This window comes from Camelus ferus, chromosome 22 (genome assembly GCF_009834535.1).
Source record: "Camelus ferus isolate YT-003-E chromosome 22, BCGSAC_Cfer_1.0, whole genome shotgun sequence".
Classification (NCBI taxonomy): Eukaryota; Metazoa; Chordata; class Mammalia; order Artiodactyla; family Camelidae; genus Camelus; species Camelus ferus.
The window spans coordinates 1,343,447-1,367,697 of NC_045717.1; the positions used below are offsets into that span (position 1 = coordinate 1,343,447).

The window sequence follows — 24,251 nt, forward strand, 5'->3', positions numbered from 1 at the left end:
TTGGGAATGTGTGGACACTCTTGCTTAGTAAACCCAGCTAGTCTAGTAACACCTTCCTAGGAAACTGGGGTCTTTGAGGGGTGATAATCAGTTTCCCCCTGGGATGAAAGGGTGGTCCCTATGCCAAGCCCAGGGTCAAAATCCCATCCGAGCTATGTGATGAGGGATGTCAGTCCAGTAAACGGTTATCAAGTGTCCACTGCATGCCCTGGGCTGTGACAGAGAGAGGTCAGCAGTCTTCCCTGCCCCTGCCTAGCTATCACTCGGAGTAAACCACCCTGACCGTCTCCCACAGTGGTCCTGTAAGGAAGTCACACAGGGTGGCTGCAGAAGGACTGCCCGGGGCAGTGGGTGGACAGCAAGGCCAGTCAGCGAAGGCCTCTCTGAGCTAGGCCGGGCAGACAGGAGGGGAAAGGGCCAGCGCCCTGGGCAGAGCCCATTCCACGTCTCGTTTTCCTCTCCCTCCAGCTCCCTGGCAGTGCCCATCCCCCCACCCCTCCGCCCACACGGCGAGGGCAGCTGTGGACCCTGGTCACCCTCCCTGATGTGTGCTCTTCTTGGCTCCCCTGATAATCCTGCAGGCTTCTCCCAGCCAGTCTTGACGGTGGCCCCAACCCCAGCCTGCCCTGGACTGGGTCCTGCTTCAGGGTGAGGGCAGGTGCGGGCACGCCTTGGAGCAGCCCATCCCTGCCGGCGGGGGAGCCTGCCTGCCTCAGATATTAGCTGTGGGGAGACGGGTGTCCAGGCCTGAGCAGCCTCTCTCCGCCCCGCTCCAGGCCTACCGGAAGAGGGTGCATCAGCTCCTGCAGGCTTTGCACCAGAAGCTGGCGGCTCTGGGCCAAAGGCCGGAAAGCCTGCTGGGCGCCGACAAGCCCATCTCCTACAGGACCAAGCCTCCGGCCTCCATCCACAGGGAGCTCCTGGACATCTGCAGTGACCCCTACACGCTGGCCCAGCAGCTGACCCACGTGGAGCTGGTGAGCAGGCCCATGCCGCCCTCTGGCCAGACCCAGAGCCTGGAACACTGAGAACAGCTGGCCACCCCCCCACCCCCCATCTGCCCCCCCCACCCCAGTCTCAGACTAACCCATGGCCTGAGCCCATCTCTTCAGGGCCAACTAGGCGTCTCCAGAGAGCCCTGACTCTGGAGCAGTCTCTCACCGCTCCTGGGGTGAGGAACAGGAGGGCTGGAGGGGCCAGCCCCACCCAACTCTGACCTCTGGCCTGCCTGAGAGTCCAGGCCTGGGACAGAGGACCTGGGTTCAGATCCTGGCTCTGACACCTCCTGATGTGTGACCGTGTCACAACTAGCGCCTGGGAAAGAAAAGAGGACCTCACTTCCCCCTCCAGGACTCACAGTCACACTGCACCCACTCAGCTTTTCAGGGAAGCCCAGACAGCCCTCCTGTTTGTGAAGGGGATGCCGGGGCCTAGCCTTCAGCATACTGGGTTCCTTGTAGATGCAGAGCGCAAAGGGCCTGCCCCAGAGAGAGGGAGGTAGCGGGTAGATTTCTTTTCTTTTAAACCTCCAGCACTTAAGATGCCCTTGCTGGTTCCAGGCACTGTGTTCAACACGTACATGTACTCTCTCATTTTATCTTCCCACCACCCTGTCAGGTAGGTGCTAGTCTCAGTCCCTTTTCACAAATGAGGACGCCAAGGCCCAGAGAGTTTAAGTGATTTACCAGAAGTCACACAGCAGAAGGGACAGAGCCAGGATTCAATTCTGCCCCAGACTCCATGCTCTTAGCCACTAGGCCAACCCTGGAGGGAGCAGGTCATTTCAATTACCCAATGTCGAGCCTGGTTTCCTAGGATCACATTCCACAAGCACTCCCCATGGGGACACTGAACCCTGCCTCCCCTCCCCCACCTCATGAACTGCAGTAGCCCCTCGGCATAGAAAAGGGGGGCTGCCCCCTTCAGGACACTGCTGAGCTCCATGACAACCCAGAACGGGACCGTGGAGCCCAGTGAGCAGGCAGGTGGGCTGAGACAGGGAGCTGCCGCAGCCCATGCCAGGCCCCCAGGGGGCACCCCCTCCCTCCCCTTACCTTCCCCTTTTCCTGACTCTCCTTCTGGTGCAGGAACGACTTCAACACATTGGACCCGAGGAGTTTGTCCAGGCTTTCGTGAACAAGGACCCTCTGGCCAGCACAAAGGTAAAAGGCCCTTGGATGGACTGTCCCAGCAGTGACCCCTACCCTCTGGCCCCTGTGGGGGATCCCCATTGGAGGGGCCTAGAGCAGAGCAGTTGGGCTTGGAGCGGCCGTGCCCACTCCACCCTGTCCCTAGCCCAAGACCCTCAGCTCTGAGTCCCGGGGAAGCCCGGGAGGGTGGGCCAGGTCACCTACCCAGCGAGGGCGGAGGGGAGGGCAGGGTGGGGAGGGGGAGGGGGGAGGGCGCACCGGGGCCGCTGCAAGACCCCCGTGCGCCCTCCCGGTGCGTTTCGGTGGGCGCCGGTGCCCTCTAGCGGCCACTCGGGGGAAGAGCTGGTGCACGCTGCCCACGGATGGGTGCACACTCTTCCCTCTGAAGGTGCGCCAGGCGCTCAGGACATGGTCCACAGACCGAATTTGAGAGCCGGCCCCTCCTTTCTCACAGCCCAACCAGCGGTTTGCCTGGTGCTTATCAAGGAGTTAAATCTGAACCAGAACAGAAACCATTCTGTCTTCAGCCCTGGCACCTAGTAAAAGAAATGCAAACTAAATGTACAATCATATTTCACCTCTCAGATAAGCAAAGGTTAAACATTGTGGGTGTGCATGTGTAGGGGGAGGGACACTCATCCACGGCCGGAGGGGGTGAAACTGGCACGGCCACTCTGGAGGGCAGCAGGGCAAGTGCGTCAGCACTCGGAATGTACATTCTGGACCCCAGCTTCCCACAGCTAACAATTCATCCTGAAGATATGCACACCCACGTGCACAAAGATACATGGGCTGTCTCTCTGGGCTTTATGACCAAAGGCTGGAAGCAAACTACCTTACCATCCGTGGGGTCTGCATTAAAAACTCTACGACATCCATACGTAGAACCCTAGGCAACTCTTAAAAAGGATGAGAGCAACTGTAGGAGTGGAATAATCCCCAAAGGTCCATCGTCGAGGGAGGAAAGTAGAATGAACAGCGGTGACAGAGTGTGTGACCGTCCGTGTAGCACCAGCAAAAAGGGGGTGCGTGATACGCATTTGCTCGCACACGTGTGGGCAGTCTCTAGGAGTACTGGGCACTCTCGGGAGCCCAGCCTGGGGCTGGGGGCAGGCGTGGAAAAGAGACTTGGCTGCTCCTCGTGGGTATTTTTCTGTTTTGTTTTGTTTTGTTTGGGGCTTTGGCCATTTCCAAGTATTATTTCTTTTATTGTGAAATACATCGAGGTTGCACGTGGTATCTGTTTACCCACGCTACTGGGGATGAAGATTTGGGTTGTTTCCAGCCCCATGGCTATTACAGATACTGCTGCTGTGAGCATTCTTAAGTATTTCCAACGTATGAAGGGACATTTTTTCCTAGGGCATCAGTTCTCAAGGGCTTTGGTCTTAGGATGCCTTTCCACCCTTAACAACTATGGAGGACTTCAAAGAACTTCTGGTTATGTAGATTAATAATATCAACCAGCATTTATTGTATTAGCCAGTAAAGCCAATAAGTTTTAAAATTTTTATTTATTCAAAAATAATAACCCATTATATGTTAACATAAGTTACATATTTTATGAAAAATAGCCCTGTTTTCCAAAATAAAAAATTACTGAGAAGACTGATTTTGTTTCACAGTATTTCCACAAATCTCTTTATTGACTGACAGTGGAAGACAGCTGGGTTCTCTTATTAATCTAATACTGCATTTAGTCTCTTGATGTGCATTATTTTGGTTGAAAAATCCAACCTCACACAAACACGTAGTTGGAAAGGGGAGGAGTATTTTACAGCCTTTTCAGATAATTGTGAACGATCTTCTTTGACACTACACTAAAATTCAGCAAGTGGTAGTTTTTTTAAGATTGGTTGCAATTTGGAACCAGAAAATACTCTATGACATTAAAATCCATTGGTCCGTCCTGCACCCTGAGTGATCTTTTTGTCCATGATTTTGTGACAGGCATGTGATTGGCCACTTGGAAAATATAGTTTTGCTGAATCAAGCAGATCTTCCGAATGTTGGCATATTTCATTATATGATATTTTTATATTCATTAACATCACTACTGATCTCATGCAAAAATAAAAAAAGTTCTCAAGTATTAGGAAGTCAAGCTCCAGAGGCATGATTTATATGTTTCCCAATTTTCTCCTGAAAACTTGAATTTGGTGACAAATAGTATCAGTTGCTTTCCTTGAAGTTACAGGCTCATTCTGTTGATTTTCAAGGAAATGTCAGCCAAATACTGAAGTCTGAGTGACCATAATGGGTCAGTCCTTTCAAGTAAGAGCAGTGTTCCACCAGTCAAGGCCAGCCCACAGGTCAGTTCCGCTGGCGCTTTTCCGCGAGACGACCGTCAGACTCCTGTGTGCGGCAGTCCTGCCTCCTATCTGCGGGGTCTGCGTCCACGCATTCCTCCAACCTCAGATCAAAAATATTAGAAAAACACAAAATTCTGGAAAGTTTGAAAAGCAAAACTTGAATTTGCTGTGCGCCCAGGCGGCTACTTACATAGCGCTGGCCTTGTATTAGGCGTTGTCAGTGGCCCGGAGACGCCGGGGAGGCTGTCGTTTTCGCTGCCGCAGGGGGTTGCTTGTTCTGCAGCCTCGCTGGCCCTTGACGTTGTCAGACTTCTTAATTTTTGTCAAACCGTCAAACAGAACATCTTTTCGTGTGTTTTGGACATTCTTTTCTCTTCTATGAAATGCCTGTTTCTGATTTTTGTCCAGTTTTCTATTGGTGATTTGTCTTTTTCTTAAGGATTTTTAAGGGTTTTGTGTGGGTTTTTTAAAATATATGCTGGTGAGTGATTCTTTGTCAGCTAAATATGCTGCCAATTTCTTCTCCTGGTTGGTTGCTTTGCTTTTTCATTTTCATTCTTGTGTCTTTTAATGAACAGGTGTTCTTAACTTCCTCCTTATCAAGAACTTACCTTTCTAGATATTTTTGCCTCCATATTTTGAAGCTGTGTTATTAGGCGCAAAGAAATTTAGACTCGTAACATATTCTCAATAAATCAAAGCTTTTATATTATACAGTTACCCTTTAAACTCTCCTAACACTTTTTACTTAGAGTCTTTTTTGCCTTAAAGTCTATTTTGTCTGATGTTAATAGAGCTATGTGATATTTGCCATATGTATTTTTCTGTTTATTTTTCACTTGCATCCTTGGATTTGGGGTGTATCTCTTGAAAATAGCAAGACTAGACTTTTTAAATTTTTAATAATAGACTTTATTTAACCCAGTATGTACAAAATATAATTTAAGCATGTGACCAATATAAAAGTTACTAGTAAGATATGCTACGTTCTTTTTTTTTTAATGACAATGGTTGTAATTACTGCTCTGTAGGGATTTGTTTTACTGTCTTCCATTGTATATTGCAATTGTCTTCTTTACCTTTTCTGGATTTTTTTTTCCTCCTTTCATTACCTTTTTTTGGACTGTTTGAAATCGTGGTAACTTAATACAGTGGACTGGTTTACGTCGGTTTTTAAAATTATGTTTCCCAAGGATAGTTTATAGCACATGAAAAGGTCCGTGTGGGGGAAATGTAGGAATCTATGTACGGTTACAGAGAGGGAAACACACACAGACACAGGTGGTTCTTATCTGCAGTCACTGTGTCCTGTGGTCATCATGAACACTGAGTGAGCAAATGCCAAGACGCTGCTTCTGGGGAAAATACAGGGTTAGGTTCCTTGCAAGCCTCTTGTCACAACATTTTCATCAACCAGTCAATACATAACCTTGATTTACCTGTGTTTCTGTTTTAAAGACTTCGTATTTAATACGTAGCTGATTTAATAACATGGAAGTCACGGCCAACAGCAGTATGATTTGTATCTGAACGAAGCTCATCTAATGCGTATCTTTTCCGTAGGGCGCATTGCAGCCTTTGTGCGCCTGGGAACACTGGGCAGCACTTCAGCGTGGTGCTTGGGCCACTTTAAGTGGTGAAATCACCAGCAAAAAGCACAAAAATGCGCCAAAAACCTGACACTAAGTAGACTGCCAAAAGGACACGTGTTTACAGTGAGGGGGCTGGAACCAGAAGGCTGGGCGCCCCGGGCTCAGCCTCGGTGGGGGTGCACGGGCACACTGGTGCCTCAGGTGTGCCTCCACTCTGCGCGTGTCCCCCCGTGACCGGCAAGTGCCGTGAGTGTTAATCTGGGGGTTGCAAGTGAGATTTTAGGGAGTAGACAGATTCACAAACAGAAATTGTGACTAATAAGGATTAACTCTGTCGGCATATGACCTATGTACAGCATGTTAAGTTACGTGGGTATATGATATATATGTGTGTATACATCACGTTAAGTTACGTCTTTAAGTGTATAGAAAAAAAAGACTAGAAGGATCCTGTCGAATCACCAGTGTTTGTGGATAGTTTTGAGGTTTCAGCATTTCCCAGATTGCCTATAGCGCTCGTGCCTGGCTTCAAAAAGTTATTCATGTTCAAAAAGTTATTGCCGAGAAGCCTGAGCCTGGTCCTTGTGTCTTTCCTAGCCTTGTTTCACTGAGAAGACTAACAACCTGGAGGCTTACGTGAAATGGTTCAACAGGTTGTGCTACCTCGTGGCTACTGAGATCTGCATGGTGCGTAGAAAGCCGGGGCCCTGGCCTGGCGTGGCCAGAGGTGGCCAGGGGGTTGAGACGAGCCGACCTGGGAGGGACCCGGAAGGGCGTCGGGCACCCATCTGTCTCCACGCCCCTCAGGGCCACACTAGGCACCCTCTGGGACACAAGTGTCACCTGGCTTGCCTGGAGTGACATTTCCCTTCTGGGTACAGCCTGGCGTGGATCCACTGGCCAGTCTCAGAGGGTGTCAGAGGGATGCTTGCAGAGGGAGAGGGGGGCGGGCCCTGCTTCTTCCTGTATCTGGCTGCCTGGGGCAGCCTGGCCTGCACCCGAGTTCCATTTGGCTCACTCGGGATTTAGAGGTAGAAATAACCCAAGCTTCAGGAATCGGGAGATTGCGCTTTGAAAGTCCAGGTCTCGGGCTGCTCCTGGAAAGCGGGAGGCCCAGGCAGCACTGGGCTGAATGTGCTCGTCGCCGATTTCAGCCCCACCGGGCCACACCCTGCCCACCCCCCGAGCCCCTCTCCTACGGTCAGGCGACGCCCAGGGGCCTCCCTCTCAGGAAGAACGGAGGCAGCATATGTGTCGGGGGGTCTCTGGAAGCAGAGGCTGAGGGTCAACACCTGTGACAGAGGAGGGGGCGGAGGCTCAGAAGGAGGCGCCCACCTGTGAGCCTCGGCCTGTGGGAGGCTTCCTGTCGGAGGCCCACATCCGCCCCAGTGGTTGGCCCTTGTCCCCCGCCATCGGGCTCCATCACCATCACCGTGACCCTGCAGGCTGCCCTGCAAAGGACAGGGTGGCACCTGTGATGGGCGGCTCTCTTAAGGAGGTTTGGATGTCACAACTCTGTAGACACCACAGCACACTTCTTGGTGGCAGTAAGGACCACTGCTGAGCGCCTGGTGACAGGCAGTCTGTGTGGAAAGAACAGCATGGGGTTCTGTGCCGGCCACCCCCAGCTTCTGATGTGACATCGCTGGCCTGGCAGCTAGGATGGGGTTCACCTGCGTGAAGCCTGGACTGAGCCCCCCGGTGTCAGGCAGCCCTTAGGGCACCCGGGGGAGGCATGAGGTGGTTCTGAGCCAGCAGAGGTGGGGGTCTCAAGCACTTGACAGGAGCTGGGGTTGGGGCCATGCAGTCAGGTGACAGAAAGCAGCGGCAGGGCTGCCAGGGGACAGGGCCTCAGGGTCAGCATGTGCCCCCCGACCCTGGACAGGGAGAACAGGCTTGGAGGATCGGTGAGGGAGCCGTGCTTTCTGCTTCTGGGGGCGGGGGCTCTGGAGCTGGGCCTGAGGGAAAAGGACGGCATGAGGGGGGTCCCCAGCACCTCCCATGCTGCAGGTGGCTCCTGTATCCCCCACCAGCCCTGACCTGACCCTCCGTATCAGGGGGCTCTGTGCTGGCTCTGCCCAGGGCCAAAAAGAAAAAAAAACAAAAACGCCCCTGGGCTACAATTGGCCTGCCAGCAAGAGTCCCAGCTGTGAAATGGGCTTGCAGAAGGTTAATGAGGGACAGGAGAGGTAAGCAGGATGTCTGGTTGGGGCAGGGTGGGACACCTCATCACTGAGGCTCAGGTACCTTGTCCCCAGCCAGCCAAGAAGAAACAGAGGGCTCAGGTGATCGAGTTCTTCATCGACGTGGCCCGTGAGTGCTTCAACATCGGCAACTTCAACTCCCTGATGGCCATCATCTGTGAGTGGGCCGGCTGGCCAGGGCCCGCCACACTTCCCAGGAGGGTGGGGTGGGGGCACCCAGGCAGGAGGGGTGCAGACCAGGGTACGCCTCCTGAGCGGGAGGGGCTGCAGGCTGGGCCCACATCCCCCCAGCCCGGAGGTCCGGGGGAGGTGCCCCTTTTGAGACAAGCCCAGCCCTCTCAGGGTGCTTGCTGAGAGCTTGGCAGTGTGTCTCCAGATCCAGAGAGAGCAGGGGCCCAAACCAGGCCCTGGTCACAGCACAGAGCCAGTGTGGTGGGAACCAGGACCAGGGCCCTGCACACACAGAAGCCAGGCCCGCCTGGACACAGTGTCCATTAGCACCCACCCGCCCAACCATCTGGCAAGCTGAGGCTACCACAAAGGTCAGCCCTGGCCAGGGTGCAGCCCAAGGGGCGAGGCCAGCTGAGGGCCTCACAGAGGAGGCCGCCTGCTCGAGGGAGCCGGGGGGGGGGTCTTTGGGCCCAGAACAGCTCCCCTCAGCCCGGCCCTGCCCCAGCTCAGCCCTCTGTCTCTCAGCTGGCATGAACATGAGTCCTGTCTCAAGGCTGAAGAAGACCTGGGCCAAAGTGAAGACGGCCAAGTTTTTCATCCTCGAGGTAAGTGAGGCTGCTGGGCTGCAGAATGCCGCCCGCCGTCCCCTGGACACAGCTGCCCAAGTGCCTCCCTGTCTCCTTCCAGCACCAGATGGACCCAACAGGGAATTTCTGCAACTACAGGACAGCCCTGCGCGGGGCAGCCCACCGCTCCCTGACTGCCCACAGCAGCCGGGAGAAGGTAGGTCAGAAGTGTGCCTGGCCCACAGAGCTCCTCCCTGCTCCAGACCTGCTGCCTCAGAGAACATGAGTGGTGACTTGAAGGTCACCTGGTCCAACCCCCTGCCCTTCCACAGCATCTGTAATAGTCATGTCACCTTGCTTACAGGCCTCCAGTGTAGGGAACTCACCTCCTCCCCAAACAGATCAACCCACCCCCAAGCAGCTCTAACTGGAACCTTGTGGGACTGTGTCAGCCACCTGAGACTGTCCTCTCTGGAGGGCCACACAGAGTGAGGCTGTTCCCTCCTCCACCCACCAGTCCTTCAGAGCGCCCAGGGCCCCTCCCCCTGTCCTCCAGAGCCAACAGCCCCAGGCCTGCCCGGCCGTACTGTGGACCCGCTTGGGCCCCTTTGTTCTCTGAACAGCTCCATTTGTCAGAGTCCCTCTGTTTCAGGTCAGTTATGGTTCCAAATACCTAGGGTCTTACACCTTCTTACTCTAAACGCAATACCTTCATTGATATGGCCTCACATCAAATTTGTGTTTTGGGAAATGACTGAACCAAGTTTCTTGCCGCTCAGATTGCATCTTCACAGGTCTGGTTCTTACACGTTTGCATCTGAGGGGTCTTCGCTCACCCTGATCCATTTTATTTCTCCTGTAAATCCTCCTAGTGGCCTCTGATAAAGGAAGCCACGCACAGGCCCTGGGATGGCCGTGCTCTCCTGGACTGAAACCTGTCACCAGCCTGATGGTCAGAGTTGTTCATCTCCGTGGGGAGGAGACGCCAAGGCTCGCTGTGCCCTTTCAGTCTGGTCTCTTGCAGGGACTTGGGAGGACGCAGACAGGGCCCTGCCATGGCTTGTGGAGGCCTGTTTCCCGCTGGAGGGATAACAGAACAGATTGCTGTTCTTGAAACTTTAAGTCACTCTGAGGCCGTGTCAGAGGGAAGCGTGGTCAGGTCTGGGGGCAGGCTGAGGTGCACGCATGCGCCGCTCGGCAGGCCTTCCCGGCCTCCGCCCCCTGCGGCAGAAGTGCTCAGGCCCCGGCCGCGCTGTCGGCTGTGTCCCATCCAGCTAGCTGTCCTTGCTGTCAGGCTGGGGCCCGGGGAGGTTGGCGCAGGGGCTGCTGCATTTAACCAGGTGAGTCCTCAAGTCCCAGGGCAGGTGAGCCTGTCCCCCAGGAGCCAGGAAGCTGGAAAACCAGGACAGCAGAGGCAGGCCCTCACTTCACCGAGCACCTGCCACATGAGGGCACTTGCCTCCGTGTCCCCACTGAATTCTGACAGCCGTTCCATGAGGTAGGCTGCAGTAGTGCCACTTCCCAGAATAGGAGGCCGAGGCTCAGAGAGGAGGCCTCACTTGTCCCGTCACCGGCGAGTAGGCAGCAGGGCCAGGAATCAGACGCCGAGTCTGCCGTCTCTTCCGCCTCCCGTTCCTGGGGCACAGGTGCCACGTGGCAGCCACAGGGTTTCCAGCTTATGGCCCAGGAGCTGGGCTGTGGTGTGGGGGCCAGAGGGTAGGCCGCAGCCTTTGCACTGAGGTGTCAATCCTGGCACTGGCGCTCTGTGCTGCTTTTCTTCCACCCCGAGGGCAGAATGGACAGGCTGGGACTTTGCGTTCTTGCACTCTGGACCCCTTTCGGGCCTGGGGCTGTGGCAGGTGACTTTCCGAGCTATGCACTTAGTTTCACTGCATTCTCCTCTGGCCTCCAGAGAGATGCAGGCCATGGGCTAGACCCTCAGAAGCTCCTGCATGAATGGATGGAACAGAATGGTTGGATGGATGGATGGATGGATGGATGGATGAATGGATGGATGCAGGAGGGAGGGAGGGATGGATAGATGGATGGATGGATCAATGGAAGAATGGATGGAAGGAAGGAAGGACAGATGGATGGATGGAAGGGTGCAAGGAAGGGAGGAAGGAAGAATTGAAAGCTGGAAGAAAGTCAAGAGATGGGGAGGAAGGAAGGAAGGAAGTTAGCTAGGAGACGCTCTCGCAGTCCCTTGGTGCCCCAGCTGAAACTCTGAGGCCAGAAGGTCACAGTGGACATGGCATTTTGTGTTTTCCTTCTGCCTGTGGCTGGCTCTTGTCTGCCCCTCCACCTCCCCTGGTCTCTGTTACAAAGTCCCCTCCACACAGGCTTCTCTGGGTGACCTCCAGGTTGAGCGGGGTTCGGGTGGAATTGCTCAGGTCCAGAAAACAGGGGCCTGGGTTTACAGTCATGTGAACAGAGTGGAGGGACATTCTGGCACATGGGAAATGCTACCACTTCAAGGACCACCCAGCGGCCCTGCCTCCAGGAAGCCTGCACCAAGCCCCTGAGGAGCCGCCTCTGGCCCCAGAATCCCGCTGCCCTTAATCTCCCTCCTCGGCGGTCTCCTTACTCCAACTCAATTCAGCCATCGTGCTGCAGAACTGGGCCTGGACTTAGCACCAGTGTGGGGGGCGGGGAGACAGACGAAGCCCCCCTCCCTCCTGGCACAGTGAGCACAAGACAGGACAGGGCTCTGTGTCCCTCAGAAAGGGATGTTCACGTCCCAAACCCCCATGCCTGTGACGGGACCTAACTTGGAGATAGGGTCTTTGCGTCTGCTTTGTACCTCTGTGTGTGTGCGTGAGTGAGTTACTTGGCACCTCCAGGTCTCAGCTCCCTCACGGGTGCGGCGGGGCGACCAGAGCCCTGCTGCACAGGACCGTGATGAGGACGAAACACGGTCCCCTCCGTGTACGGCTCGGCGCGGTGGCACCCAGGCCCACCGCGATGCCTGATGACAAGGGCTTACGCAGAGGCTCTTTGAGACACAGAAAGGGACTAAACCCAGTGAGGCGGGTAACAAAGCTGTCCCAGACGAGGCTTCCTCGTTTTGTTGGTTATTCCTGTGACTGTCTCCCGCTACACTGAGGTTAGGAATGGATGTGTCTGACACACAGTCACTGTCCCCAAGCCCCAGCACCTGGCACAGAGAAGACTGAGCCAATGTTTGTGTAACTGACATAAATCTAGTCAATTCCAGTTCGTCCCAGGGTGCCCAGGACTGGTACCACAAATCCTACATCCCGGGAAACCCCTCTGTCCTGGACAAACCAGGTGGTTGGTCTCCCTGCTAAATCTGGCTCTGGTGGTCACTAGCTGGATGGCCTCGTGCCAGGCCCTGCCATCCGATGGGCCTCAGTTTCCCCATCTGCCCTGCTCAGCTGAGCCATCCATGCTCCTGTGCCATGCCAAGTGGTCAGTGCCAGGTCTTCACCTCACAGCCCCTGTCACCTTGGTGGGGGGTGACCTAGGCACTCCCTGAGCCAAAAATATCAGGACTCACCATCTGGTCCCAAAGGTGATGGGCTGGAAGCTGGCCCTGGCTGGACTGGCTGCACGTGCCCAGCTCTGGAGCCTGAAGGCAGAGCAGGTGCGTTAGTTTCTTGGGGCTGACATAACAAAGCATGGAAACCGGGCAGCTTAGAACAACAGAAATGTATTCTCTCACAGTTCCAGAGGCCAGAGACCAAAATCAAGGTTGGCAGAGCCATGTTCCCTCCAAACACTTGAGGGGAGGAGCCTTCCCTGCGTCCTTCAGCTTCTGATGGCCACAGGCATGTTGGCTAGTGGCCACATCACTCCCATCTCTGTCTCTGTGTTCACATGACCACCTTCCCAGTGTGTGTATGGATTTCCCTCTTTTTATAAGAATACCAGCCCACCTAGTCCGGGATGAGTGCATCTTCGCTCGATTCCGTCTGTAAAGACCCTGTCTCCAAGTTAGGTCCGTTCACAGGCACGGCGGTTTAGGACATGTCATCCTTTTTTGAGGGACACAGTTCAACCTGCAACACAGGGTCGACCCAGCCGGTTCCCCAGGGGTGGGCTGAGCTGGCAGCAGGTGGCCTCCTTTCTCTAGGGGTGGGCAGGTACAGAGCAGGGAGGGAGAAGCAAGACACCTAACCGTGAAACACAGAATCCCTGCCTTCCCTGTCCCTGCAGGAGCCGGAGCAGGGATGCTTTCTGGCCTTACCTCTTTAGCATCAAGAAAGACATAGAATAAGAAAATTGTTAAATACATATTTTAAAAGGAGGCCACAGAATGTCACAACGGATGATTCACATCCCATTTGTATTTAACGGGGTGCTCAGCACACACTTTTCTTCCTGGGACATGCAAGCCAGGATGCGTCAGTCTGTGGACCCTCAGATTGTTGGGGGACACCCCCACTGGCCTCTCCCAACAGGGGGTGGAAGAAATGTTCAAAGGCGATCGGAGCCGTGCGTCTGTCACCCAGCCCCAACATGAGGGGGAAGGGCGCCGCATACAGTAGGGCTCAGTCAGCACTGGGGGTCTGCTGGGGCCTGGGAGGGAAACAGTCTGAACCCAGTTTGTGCCTCCTTTCTTTGTGGTTTCCAAATTGCCCCCCACGGTGCATACTAAGTTGCCTGTAACCCACGAAGCCCCCAGGATGGCCAGTCTTGCCCAGGAAGTCTCTCCAGCCCTCTGCATCCTGGGGTTGCGTCTGAGGTCCCTGGGGTGGGTATCTGCTGGCAAGGCTGCCTCTCTCCTGTGCAGCCCCTGTGGGGAGGCCAGCTGAGGGCTGACCTGCATCCTCTCCCTTCCAGATCGTCATTCCCTTCTTCAGCCTGCTCATCAAAGACATCTACTTCCTGAACGAGGGCTGTGCCAACCGCCTCCCCAATGGGCACGTCAACTTTGAGGTAGGGTCCAGGGGCCTCGAGGGGCTTGCCACCGAGTTAGACAGGCTGGTAAAAGCTTCCAGAGCAGGAGTGCTGGCCCTGAGAGGTTGGACTAACGGAGGACTCCAAGGCCGAGTGCAGCAGTTTGCAGCTGACATCAGGGCGGGATTACTGGGGTCTCCCCACATCTCCCACAGAAAGAGGCTGGGGCTATGGAGGCAGTGCTCCCCACTCCGGGCCAGCCTTGTGCCCAGCAGAGGTGAAGTAGCATGGCTTTTAGTCTTTAAGGAGCACCAGGCTGGTGAGAAGGACAGCTCTGCAGACCCACGGTGACAACTGGCAAGGTGCTATGACAGAAGCTGCGGGGGAGCCACAGTTCACGGGGGTCAGGGGAGGCCTCCCAAAGAAGGGGGGTCCTGAGCAGCAGGAGGAAGTGATCAGGCAGAGTGGGAAGAAGGAAAGAAAGACTTCTTCTCCCTCTGCAAACACTCACCACTGTCAGCTCAAGCGTCCCCTCCTCCAGGATGCCTCCCTCGACCCCACAGCGGAGAGAGGCCCCTGTGCAGTGGGCTGTCATCCCTCAGTCTCGGCACCTGAGAAACAAGCTCCTCAGATGCCAGGCCAGGAGGATCCACTCTGTGTCTTGACCCCACGCACAGGCCCACCCAGTACCTGTGTCTCAGAGTGGCTGGTGATCTATGCACAGAGGGCACAGGACAGTGACCCCAGGTGGTCACTGAGTCAGACAGAACATGCCATGAGCAGTGGCACCCCCCAATCCATGGGGAGGAAGGGGCTCTTCTCCTGCAGAGGACCAGCCCGACCCTAGCGCTGGCCCTGCTCAGCTTCCAACTAACTCCAGGGGGCGGTCAGCCCTGGGCCGGCCCCTTGCCCTGTCTGGGTCGCAGGCTCTCCCTCTGGGAAACAGGGCTTCCGCCATGGCCATACAAAGGGGCTAAGAGGTGTGGACATGCCGCACGGCCCGCCAAGGGCTCTGCAGATGTCCCCTGCTGGCAGGGCCCACGATGGATGCCTGGGCCCATTAGCAGGGGGCTGCCTGTGCTGTGGGGCATCACAGACACCCCAGCAGACCTTCACACGCTGCCCACGGGCCTGAGGGCCAGCATGGCTGGAGGAAGCCCAGTCTGGCAGCGGCCTGGGTGCTGCATCCCAGGGGGCAATCCAGGCTGGAGGTGACATGGGAGAGTCTGGGCTTGGGTGAGACTGCAGGGGCCAAGGGGGCCTGGGAGCGCACTCTCCAGGTGGTCCCAGCGCACACCTTGACTTTGCCCTCCTTGACTTGGTCTCAGAACCGAGGCCGTGGCAGGGCGGTGGGGGGAGTAGGCGATGAGGGGCAAAAAGACAAGGTACTCACGTGGCCCGATTTGGGCTATGGGAGAGGTGGGGGCTGGACGTAGCCACCAACACTGGTCAAAAAATGCACCAGAGTGGGGTTCTCACCCAGTCACAACTTTGTATTTAAGATCCTTCTCTAAGTTAGTACTGTTTAAAAAAAAATTAAATAAATGTATTCAAGTTGTATTCAATCAAAATTCAACTGAAATGAATTAACTTAAACTTGACTTAAATATATTTATTTCAGTGTTTTGCATCATTCTCTAAATAAACACACTGGCTGTGAGTAGAGATATATGACTTGCCATAGGCGGAGGTAACCATGGAAATAAACAGAATGAAACTGCAGCAGTGGCCACCTCGAGCTGGATGCGCCACCGCTGAGGGCCGCAGCCCAGGGCTGCTCTCCCGCCTCGACAAGGGAGGCGGATGAACCCTGGGTGCTGGGCGCAGCAAATGCTTCACAGGCAATGAAGGGCATGAGGAACATCCAATTTTCCCGATGGGTGACTGTCATTTTTCTGCCCCATGTTCCACCCTGCCCGCCCAAGAGGTGGGCCTCCCTGCGGGTGGTGAGAGACGCCTGGCCAGGGCCAGCCCCACCGTCACAGGCGACCTCCAGGCACGGGGGGTGCATCCATTTTGTGTCTCTCTGTCCCTGGCAGAAATTTCTGGAGCTGGCCAAGCAAGTTGGAGAGTTCATTAGGTGGAAACAAGTGGAGTGTCCCTTTGAGCAAGACCCCAGCATCACCCACTACCTGCACACTGCCCCCATCTTCAGCGAGGATGGTAAGGCAGCCCCGTGGCCTCCCTGGCCCCTAGCCATGGGGCTCGTGGGCGGTCCCTTGGTTGCATCACCATTCAGGGCCCCTGCTCTGAGCATGGACGCACTATGCCTATGTGTGCTGGTTCTGGGAGGGAGCAGGGAAGACCATATCCCCCAGCTGGATGGCTGCTAACCCCCAGAGCACAGGACAGGGCCCGAGGAGCTGCAGGTTGGGGCCCCAGGGCCAGGCATCCCCCAGGCACAGTTTGAATTCTGTTCGACATCGTAAACCTAAACGATGCCTGACCCTAATGATGAATAATGATTAAGAAAAAAACATCCTCCCAGGGCTCATGTGGGGATGGCGGAGCCCTGGGCTGGTCGTGGGTCTCTCTACAGCTGGTGTGTGTGAGAGCACGTGTGAGTGCCTGTGTGCATGTGTGTGTGCGCATGTGTAATACACACCAGCATGAGGCCTCTTTTCTCCAGAACGCTGTTCATGTCTGTTCCCTCCAGTAAGTCAATATTTCCGTCCGGTCATTTGTCGGATGCAACAGATTTGCTTGTGGATTTGCTAAGGGGGCCTACGTCCTGGGGCCGCCGCCTCCAGGAAGAGAAAATGCTGGAGAAGCAAACAGTCCTCTGGCCTGAGCTGATCATCCCTGAGGCGCGGCCCTGTAGTTAGTGCTCTCTGGATCCAGGACATCCTGGTACCACCCTGGGAGGTCCCTGCTCAGCACACAGGAAGCCTGGCTCCTCGTCATGACAAGCTTTTCACAAAGGGACCCGCTCCCATGCTCAGGAAAATATTTTCTGCTAAAAATAAAAAATTAGGGAGAAGGACTTTTTTGTTTTGTAGGTTTTTGTTTTGTTTGCTTTGGGTTTTTAGGTGGAGGAGGTAATTAGGTTTATTTATTTACTTATTTATTTTAATGGAGGTGCTGGGGATTGAACCCAGGCCCTTGTGCATGCTAAGCACACACTCTACCACTGAGCTATACCTGCCCCTGGGAAAAGGGCTTTTTAATGATTTTGCTTTTGAATTATTAATACTTTCAATTTTGTCATTTTATTTTTTTGTATTTTGAAGCTAGTAACTTTTTGGAGGGGGATCTCTTCCATATCTAGTATTCTCCCCACCCACCTACATAAGAAGTTCAGCAGCCTGATGGATAAATCAGCCTGGGCTGCTCCCACCCCAGCAAGCTGTGTGACCCTGGACAGCTTTCGCACCCTCTCTGAGCCACACTGAAGTGGGGTAACAAGAGAAGCTACTTCCCAGGGTTGTGGTGAGAATTACTTGACTTGGCACAAGCAAAGCCCACAGGACTGCACTCAGTCAGTACTAGTTGTGTTCACTTCTCATTGGTGCTGTGACAAATCACCACAAATCTGGTGACTGAGGGCAACACAAATATATCCTCTTACGACTATGGAAGTAAGCAAGTCCAAAATCAGTTCCACTGGACTAAAATCAAGGTGTTGGCAGAGCTGATTATTTCTGGAGGCTCTGAGGGGAAAATCCATTTCCTAGTCTTTTACGACATCTAATGGCTGCCTGTATTCCTTGGCTCGTGGTCCCTTCTTCCATCTTCGAAGTTCATGCCTCCAACGTCTGCTTTCACCATCATGTTGCCTTCTGTAGTCAAGTCTCCCTCTGTCTCCCTCTTATCAGGACACTTGTAATTGCATTTAGGGCCCACCTGGATAATCCAGGATACTCTCATCTCCAGATTCTTAACTAAATCACATCTGTGAAGTCCATTTTCACCATAGACAGTAACATATCCACAGGTCCTGGGAATTAGGAGCTGAACATCTCTAGGGCCATTATTCAGCCTACCACACTATTATTGTGATGGCTGTTGTCATTTGCCAATGGAACTTGGGCAATAAAATGTGTCAGAGGCATACTAGGAGAGGGGTGGGGAGAGACTAGAGGCAGGAAGGGGAGTGAGAGCATTTCATTCACCCTTTCAGTCAACAGTATTTCTAGGGAGTCTGCTGTGTGCCAGTCAGCAATTCCGCTGTGGACATACAAATAAAGTCCTAGCCCTTCTGGAATGCCCTCAAAGAGGGGCACCTTCCATTCTGACTCACTTCTTCGTGTCCCTCCCTCCACCCAAAGAAAAGCTGAGAAAATCCAAGAGAAGTTACCTCTGATGTATGAGCCCTGACTGGGACCGTCACAGCCTCTCACAGAAGACCTGAGTCTGCCCTCGGCTCCGTCAGACTTCCCTGACAGGGCATGCTGGTAATGCAGTCAGCCTCTGGCTCCCTGAAACAAGCGAAAATAGAGACAGTCTCAGCAAAGAGACAGAACATGTAAGGAAGAGGCAAGTGGAAATCGTGTAACTGAAAAATGCAATAACTGAAATGAAAAACCGAGTGGATGGGTTCAACAGCAGGATGGAGAGGACAGAGGAAAGAATCAGTGAGCTGGAAGATAGAACTATAGAAATTAGACAGTCTGAACAATAGAGGGAAAACAGACTGAACCAGAGCCTCAGGGACCCGTGGGGCTGTAAGAAAAGATCTAACACTCATGTCATCAGAGTCTGGGAAGGAGAAGAAAATTGGGTATGGTCGAAAAGTACTTGAAGAAGTAATGGCTGGAAAGTTCCCAGATGTGGAAAAGACATAAACCTACAGATCTAAGAAGCTGAGTGAATCCCAAATTGGATAAACCTAAAGAAATTATTTGCAAGACATATAGTCAAACCTCTAGAAACTAAAAAAAAAAAAAAAAAGGAACAAATCTTGAAAGCACAGAGAGAGAAATGACACTTTATCTATAGGAGAAAAACAATGTAAATGACATCAAATTCCTCATCAGAAACCATAGTCAGAGGCAGTGGCACATTTTCAATGTGCTAAAAGAGAACAACTGTGAACCCAGAATTCTACATCCAGTGAAAATATTATTCAGGAATTTACTATAGATAAATCAAAATGGAATTCTAAAAACTGTAACCCACAGGAAGACAAGAAAAAACAAAATACAGAACAAAAAGAAAACAATCAATCAATCGATAGGCTTAAACTCTAACATGTCAATGCTAACATTAAATGTAAATGGGCTAAATACACCAAGTGAAAGACAGAGATTGGCAGAGTAAATTTAAAAGGTGACCCAACCATATGCTGTCTACAAGAAATTGATTTCAAATACAATTACATAGACAAGTTAAAAAGTAAATGGATGGGGAGTCATTAATCAAAGGAAAGCAGGAATGTCAATATTAATATCAGATAAAGTATACTTCAGAGGAAAAAAAATTTCCAGAGACAGAGAGGGGCATTGTATAATAATAAAATGGTCAGCCTTAGCCATAAAGTTGCAATATTTATGGAGCAAAAGCCAATAGAACTGAAAGGAGAAATAAACAGATCCACAATCAGAGCTGGACACTTCAACACCCCTCTCTCACAATTGATAGAACAATTATACAGAATGTCTGCACAGACATAGCAGAACTCACCAATGCCATCAAACAACAGGATCTACAGAATGCTTATAGAACATTCCATACAACTATAGCAGAATACACATTTTTTTCTATTGCCCACAGAAAATATACCAAGACAGACCAAAGCATGAGCTACATAAAACAAACTGCAACAAATTAAAATAATTGAGATCAAACCATGTTTGTTCTCTGATCACAGTGGAATCAAACTAGAAATAATAACATAATAGGGAAATCTCCAAACAGAATTTAAACAACATACTTCTAAATAATCCATGAATTTAAAAAGAAGTTTCAAGGGAAATTAAAAAATAATTGAGCAAAGGGAAAATACAATCATAATTTGTGGGATTGGCTAAAACAGGGCTGAGAAGGAATTTTACAGCACTGAATGCCTACATTAGAATAAAGGGAAAATCTCAAATCAAGTATCTTAAGTTCCCACCTCCAGAACCTAGAAAAAGAGGAGAGAAATAAACCCAAAGCCAGAAGAAGGCAAGAAATAAGAGCACAGGAGAGCAGGAATCAATAGAATGGAAAACAAAACAACAATTTTAAAAAGCTAGTTAGAGCTGGTTTTTTGAAAAGCACAATGAAATTGCCATCCTCTAGCAAAGAACCTCTTGACAAAGAAAAATAGAGAGAAAACAGAAATTACTAATTTCAGGAGTAAAACAGGATATCACCACAGACTGTCAACACCAAAAGACTAGTAAGGAAATACTATGAACAGCTCTATGCATGTAAATTTGACAATTAAGAGGAAGTGGACTAATCCCTTAAAAAACACAGACTACCACAACTCAACATAAAGTAGACAATTTGAACAGTCCTATGACTATTAAGGAAATTAAATTATTTATTCAAAAAACACCCCAAAATGAAATGTCTGAGCCCAGATGGTTACACTAGGGAAGTCTACCAAACTTAATTCTACTTAAAGAAGAAGTAATACCAATTCTGCACAATCTCCTTGAGAGAAAAGAAGAAGGGGGAATTTCCCAGTTCGTTTGATGAAGCTAGTATTTCCCTGATACCAAAACCAGACAAAGACAGCATAAAAAAGTACAGTCCAATATCCTTCATGAATATAGACTTCAAAATCCTTTAGAAAATTTAGCAAATATAATTCAGCAATATATAAAAACAATCATGTATCGCGACCAAGAGGACTTACTCTGTAGATGCCAGGCTATTCAGTATTTGAAAATAAGTTACTATCATCCACCATATTAACAGGCTACAGGATAAAAATCACTAGATTGTGTCAATCAATGGAGAAAAAGCATTTGACAAGTTTCAACACACATGCATGGTGAAAACTCTCAGAACAATAAGAATAGAAGATAATTTATCAACTTGATAAAATTGCATCTAGAAAAACCCTTCAGCTAACATCATATTTAATGGTAAAATACTGAATGCTTTCCCACTAAGACTGGTAACAACTCAAGGATGTCTACTCTCACCACTCTTACTAAACACTGGTGGAAGATCTAGTCAGTGTAATATGACAAGAAAAGGAATAAAAGACATACATATCAACAAGGAATTAACACTGCCCCTATTTTCAGAAGATGTAAAAAATCCCAAGGGATCTATAAAAACTCCTAGAACAAAATGAGTTCAGCAAACATCTCAGAATACAAAGTAAACAAACAAAAATCCTTTTATTTCTATATATTCACAACAAATATGTGGACATCAAGTTAAAAATATAATACTATTTAGAATCACTCAAAAAAAGAAATACTTAGGTATAAATCTAATACAACATGTACAGGATTTGTGTGCTAAAAACTACACTATGCAGATGAAAGGAATCAAAGAAGATCTAAATAAATGGAGAGACATGACATTTATGAATTGGAAGATTCCAACATAACAAAGATATCAATTCTCCCCATTAAGGCCAGTTTTAATGAAATTCTTATCAAAATTCCAGCAAGATTTTTCTTTTTACAGATATAGACAAGATTACTCTAAAATTCCTATGGAAATAGAAACTAGAATAGCTGAAACAATTTTGAAAAAGAAGAATAAAACGGGAGGAATCACTCTACCCAATATTAAAGCTGATATTATATAGCTACAGTGATTGAGTCAGTGTGACGCCAGTGGGACAGACCACAGACACACCACACACACACACAGAACCACTGATACACACCACAGCATGGATGAATCTCCAGAGAGTTACAGAATGGAAAGAGCCAAACCCAAAAGATTACATACTGTGCAATTCCATTTATATCGCATGATCTATGTAGATCAGTGTAACAGAATGGAGAGCCCAGAAAGAAACCCACACAAATATGCCCGAGGATTTTTGACAAAGGTGCAAAAGCAATTCAGTGGAGGAAAGACAGACTTTGCAACAAATGGTGCAGGTGCATTTGGACAGCCGTAGGGCAAAAAATGAACTTCATGTCATACACTTTACCCAAAAATTAACTCAAAATGGATCACTGGCTCGAGCATAAAATGTAAAACTATAAAGCTTTTAGAAAAAAAGCAAGAGAAAATCGTCAGGATGTAGAACCAGACAAAGAGTTTCCTGTAAAACTAAATATGCAACTACTATATGACTCAGCAGGTGCACTCTTGGGCATTTATTTATTCCAGAAAAATGAATGTTTACATGTTTACACACAACCCCATACACCAAGGTTTACAGAAGCTTAATTTGCTACGTCTAACACTGGAAGAGGTCCTTTAGTGGCAGAATGGTTAAACAAAGAATGGTATGGAATACTATTCAGCAACAAAAAGGAAGGAACCACTGATACACACTACAGCATGGATAAATCTCCAGCCAATTAGAGTGAAAAGAGCAAAACCCAAAAGGTTACATACTGTGCAATTCCATTTATATCACACTCTTGAAATGACAAAATACAGACATGGGGAGCAGATTAATGGTGGCCGGGGGCTAAGAAGGGGGAGGGGACAGGAGGGCAGTGGGTGTGGCTATAAAAGGGCCGCATGAGAGATCCTTGTGGTGAAGGAATGTTCGTGTCTTGACGGTCGGGGCCAATATCCTGATGAGGATCCTGTCCTGTAGTTTGGCAGGTGGGTACCATTGGGGAAAACTGAGTAAAAGGCACACAGATCTCTGTATTACGCCTTACAATTGTGTGTGAATCTACAATTGTCTTCCCACAATAAGTTAATTTAAAGCAGGTGAGACTCGGGGAGCAGAACAGATTATTGTCATGGATGGCCTAATTTCAATTCATCTTCTGACTAGGTCTTTATCTGGCTTCTTATGAAAGTGAGAGCCCAGAGAACCAAACAGAAAAAGAGAGGTGGAAATCTCTAAGGTGAGTCTGGGTGCCGAGACGGGGAGGAGGGGCAGGGTGGGGTGCTCGGGGCTGGGAGAGAGCCCAGAGGCTTCACCCATCCCCAAGTTGTCAGCCTTCTGGGAGCCCTGCCATGGGGAGGGGCCAGGTCAGACCAGGGTCTTAGAGGTGGGGGAGGAACTCAAGGGCTGGGGGAGAGAGAAGAGGCTTCAACCATAACCCTCCGTGGCTGGAGGCTGGTCGAGATGTGTGTCCCAGGGACCCCAGTCCATACTCATGACAAAAAGTGAGACCCGCACCGCTTCCTGCCGGTTCAGCCTGTTAACACAGCCGAGTGGAGGCAGGAATGATGGGCAGCTGCGGGCTCTGAGGACCGAGCCAATAAGCTGGCACGCGCCCCTCTGGGGTGGGGCAGGGCTGGAGGGGAGTATAACCAAGGTTCAGGCCAGCGGGCGCTCACCACCCTCGGGGTGTTTAAATCTGCAGGTCTTCTATTCTGGGGAAGACGTGAGAAGCGCTGAGCTGGAGGGAAAGGAGGAGGAGAAGGAGGAGAGGGAGCCAGCAACAGCCTTCGGCAGCCCGGCCCCAGCCAGCCTAGCGGGAGGTGGAGCCATCGGTGCATCACTGCTTTGCAAACTGTGACCCTGTGGCCTGGCGCCTGCCGCAGTGACCACACAGCACAGGAGACCTTTCTCAACCTTTTGCGGAACCTCAGCTGTGGCCGGGCCCAGGGCCTCCGGACGTGTAGAGGGCACGTGCCTTGGGAGCCCTGCCTTCAGGACGGTGATGGTCACATTGCTGGTCAGTCTGTCCATCCTCACCGATGACTCAGGGGGTTGGGCGATGCAGTCTCACTTCCACTGGGTGACTCGTGCCATGGTTGTGGACAACTGGTCTGTCGCCAGGTGGCCTGGGAGCCTCCGCACCTCCAGCAGACATCACGGTGATGTAGGAAGGACCAGAGCCCACCAGTGGCCCCTGCCGTTCTGCCGACGGACCCTATCCTGCCCCTTGAGGTGGGCTGGTTTCTGTAGCCCTGTGCACACCTTTCTGGATCCTGCTGGTATCAGGAGAAAGCTTCCTGGTGACAGCTATGATGCCGGTCAGCAGGAAGAATGTGCGTCACGGACTTGACAGTGTGTACAGTACATTGTAAATTTTAAAGTTGGTATAAAGACATTGGTACACCCTGTGTAGCCACATCTACTTCACGTCTCTAGCCCATGGGCTTCTGCCAGGAGGCCAGGCATGTTCCCAGCTCAGGCCCAGGAATGCCGTGACGGTAGGTCAGGAGGGGGACGTGGTGGCCATTTCTGCTCCATAGACCCCATGTCCTGCTGAAAGGAGCCAGTGCCAACTAGGTGCTTGGTAAACTCTGGTGAATGTATATCAACAGCCCAGTGTGAGGCCAGACGGCTCTCTTGTTGGGGGTGGGGGGTGGGGAAGAAGGGGGTTTAATGAAGCCAGGGAGGGCCCCCCAG

The 24,251-nt window shown here is 51.3% G+C and overlaps 1 protein-coding gene and 1 long non-coding RNA gene across 5 annotated transcripts in view; one reads left to right on the forward strand and one right to left on the reverse strand.

Moving 5' to 3' along the window:
* RASGEF1C (RasGEF domain family member 1C) overlaps nt 1-23,962 on the forward strand; it is a 61,928-nt gene extending 37,966 nt beyond the window's left edge. For 2 of the 4 annotated variants that reach the window (XM_032464867.1, XM_032464869.1), the window contains 10 exons: nt 777-977; nt 2,088-2,162; nt 6,652-6,741; nt 8,313-8,415; nt 8,955-9,034; nt 9,117-9,212; nt 13,802-13,897; nt 15,898-16,021; nt 22,719-22,791; nt 23,257-23,962. In XM_032464867.1, coding sequence (XP_032320758.1) covers nt 777-977; nt 2,088-2,162; nt 6,652-6,741; nt 8,313-8,415; nt 8,955-9,034; nt 9,117-9,212; nt 13,802-13,897; nt 15,898-16,021; nt 22,719-22,791; nt 23,257-23,281 — 963 coding nt within the window. In that variant the 3' untranslated portion in view covers nt 23,282-23,962. Of the gene's footprint in view, nt 1-776; nt 978-2,087; nt 2,163-6,651; nt 6,742-8,312; nt 8,416-8,954; nt 9,035-9,116; nt 9,213-13,801; nt 13,898-15,897; nt 16,022-16,514; nt 16,855-18,126; nt 18,334-22,718; nt 22,792-23,256 lie in introns of those variants that run through there. The other 2 variants (XM_032464870.1, XM_032464868.1) reach the window with 2 other exon arrangements.
* On the reverse strand, nt 547-18,115 carry LOC116658953. Its single transcript, XR_004314179.1, has 3 exons — nt 17,147-18,115; nt 16,785-16,787; nt 547-556 (listed from the first exon to the last, which is right to left on the reverse strand). It is a non-coding gene; the product is annotated as an uncharacterized LOC116658953 (long non-coding RNA).
* Nucleotides 23,963-24,251: the final 289 nt, after the last annotated feature.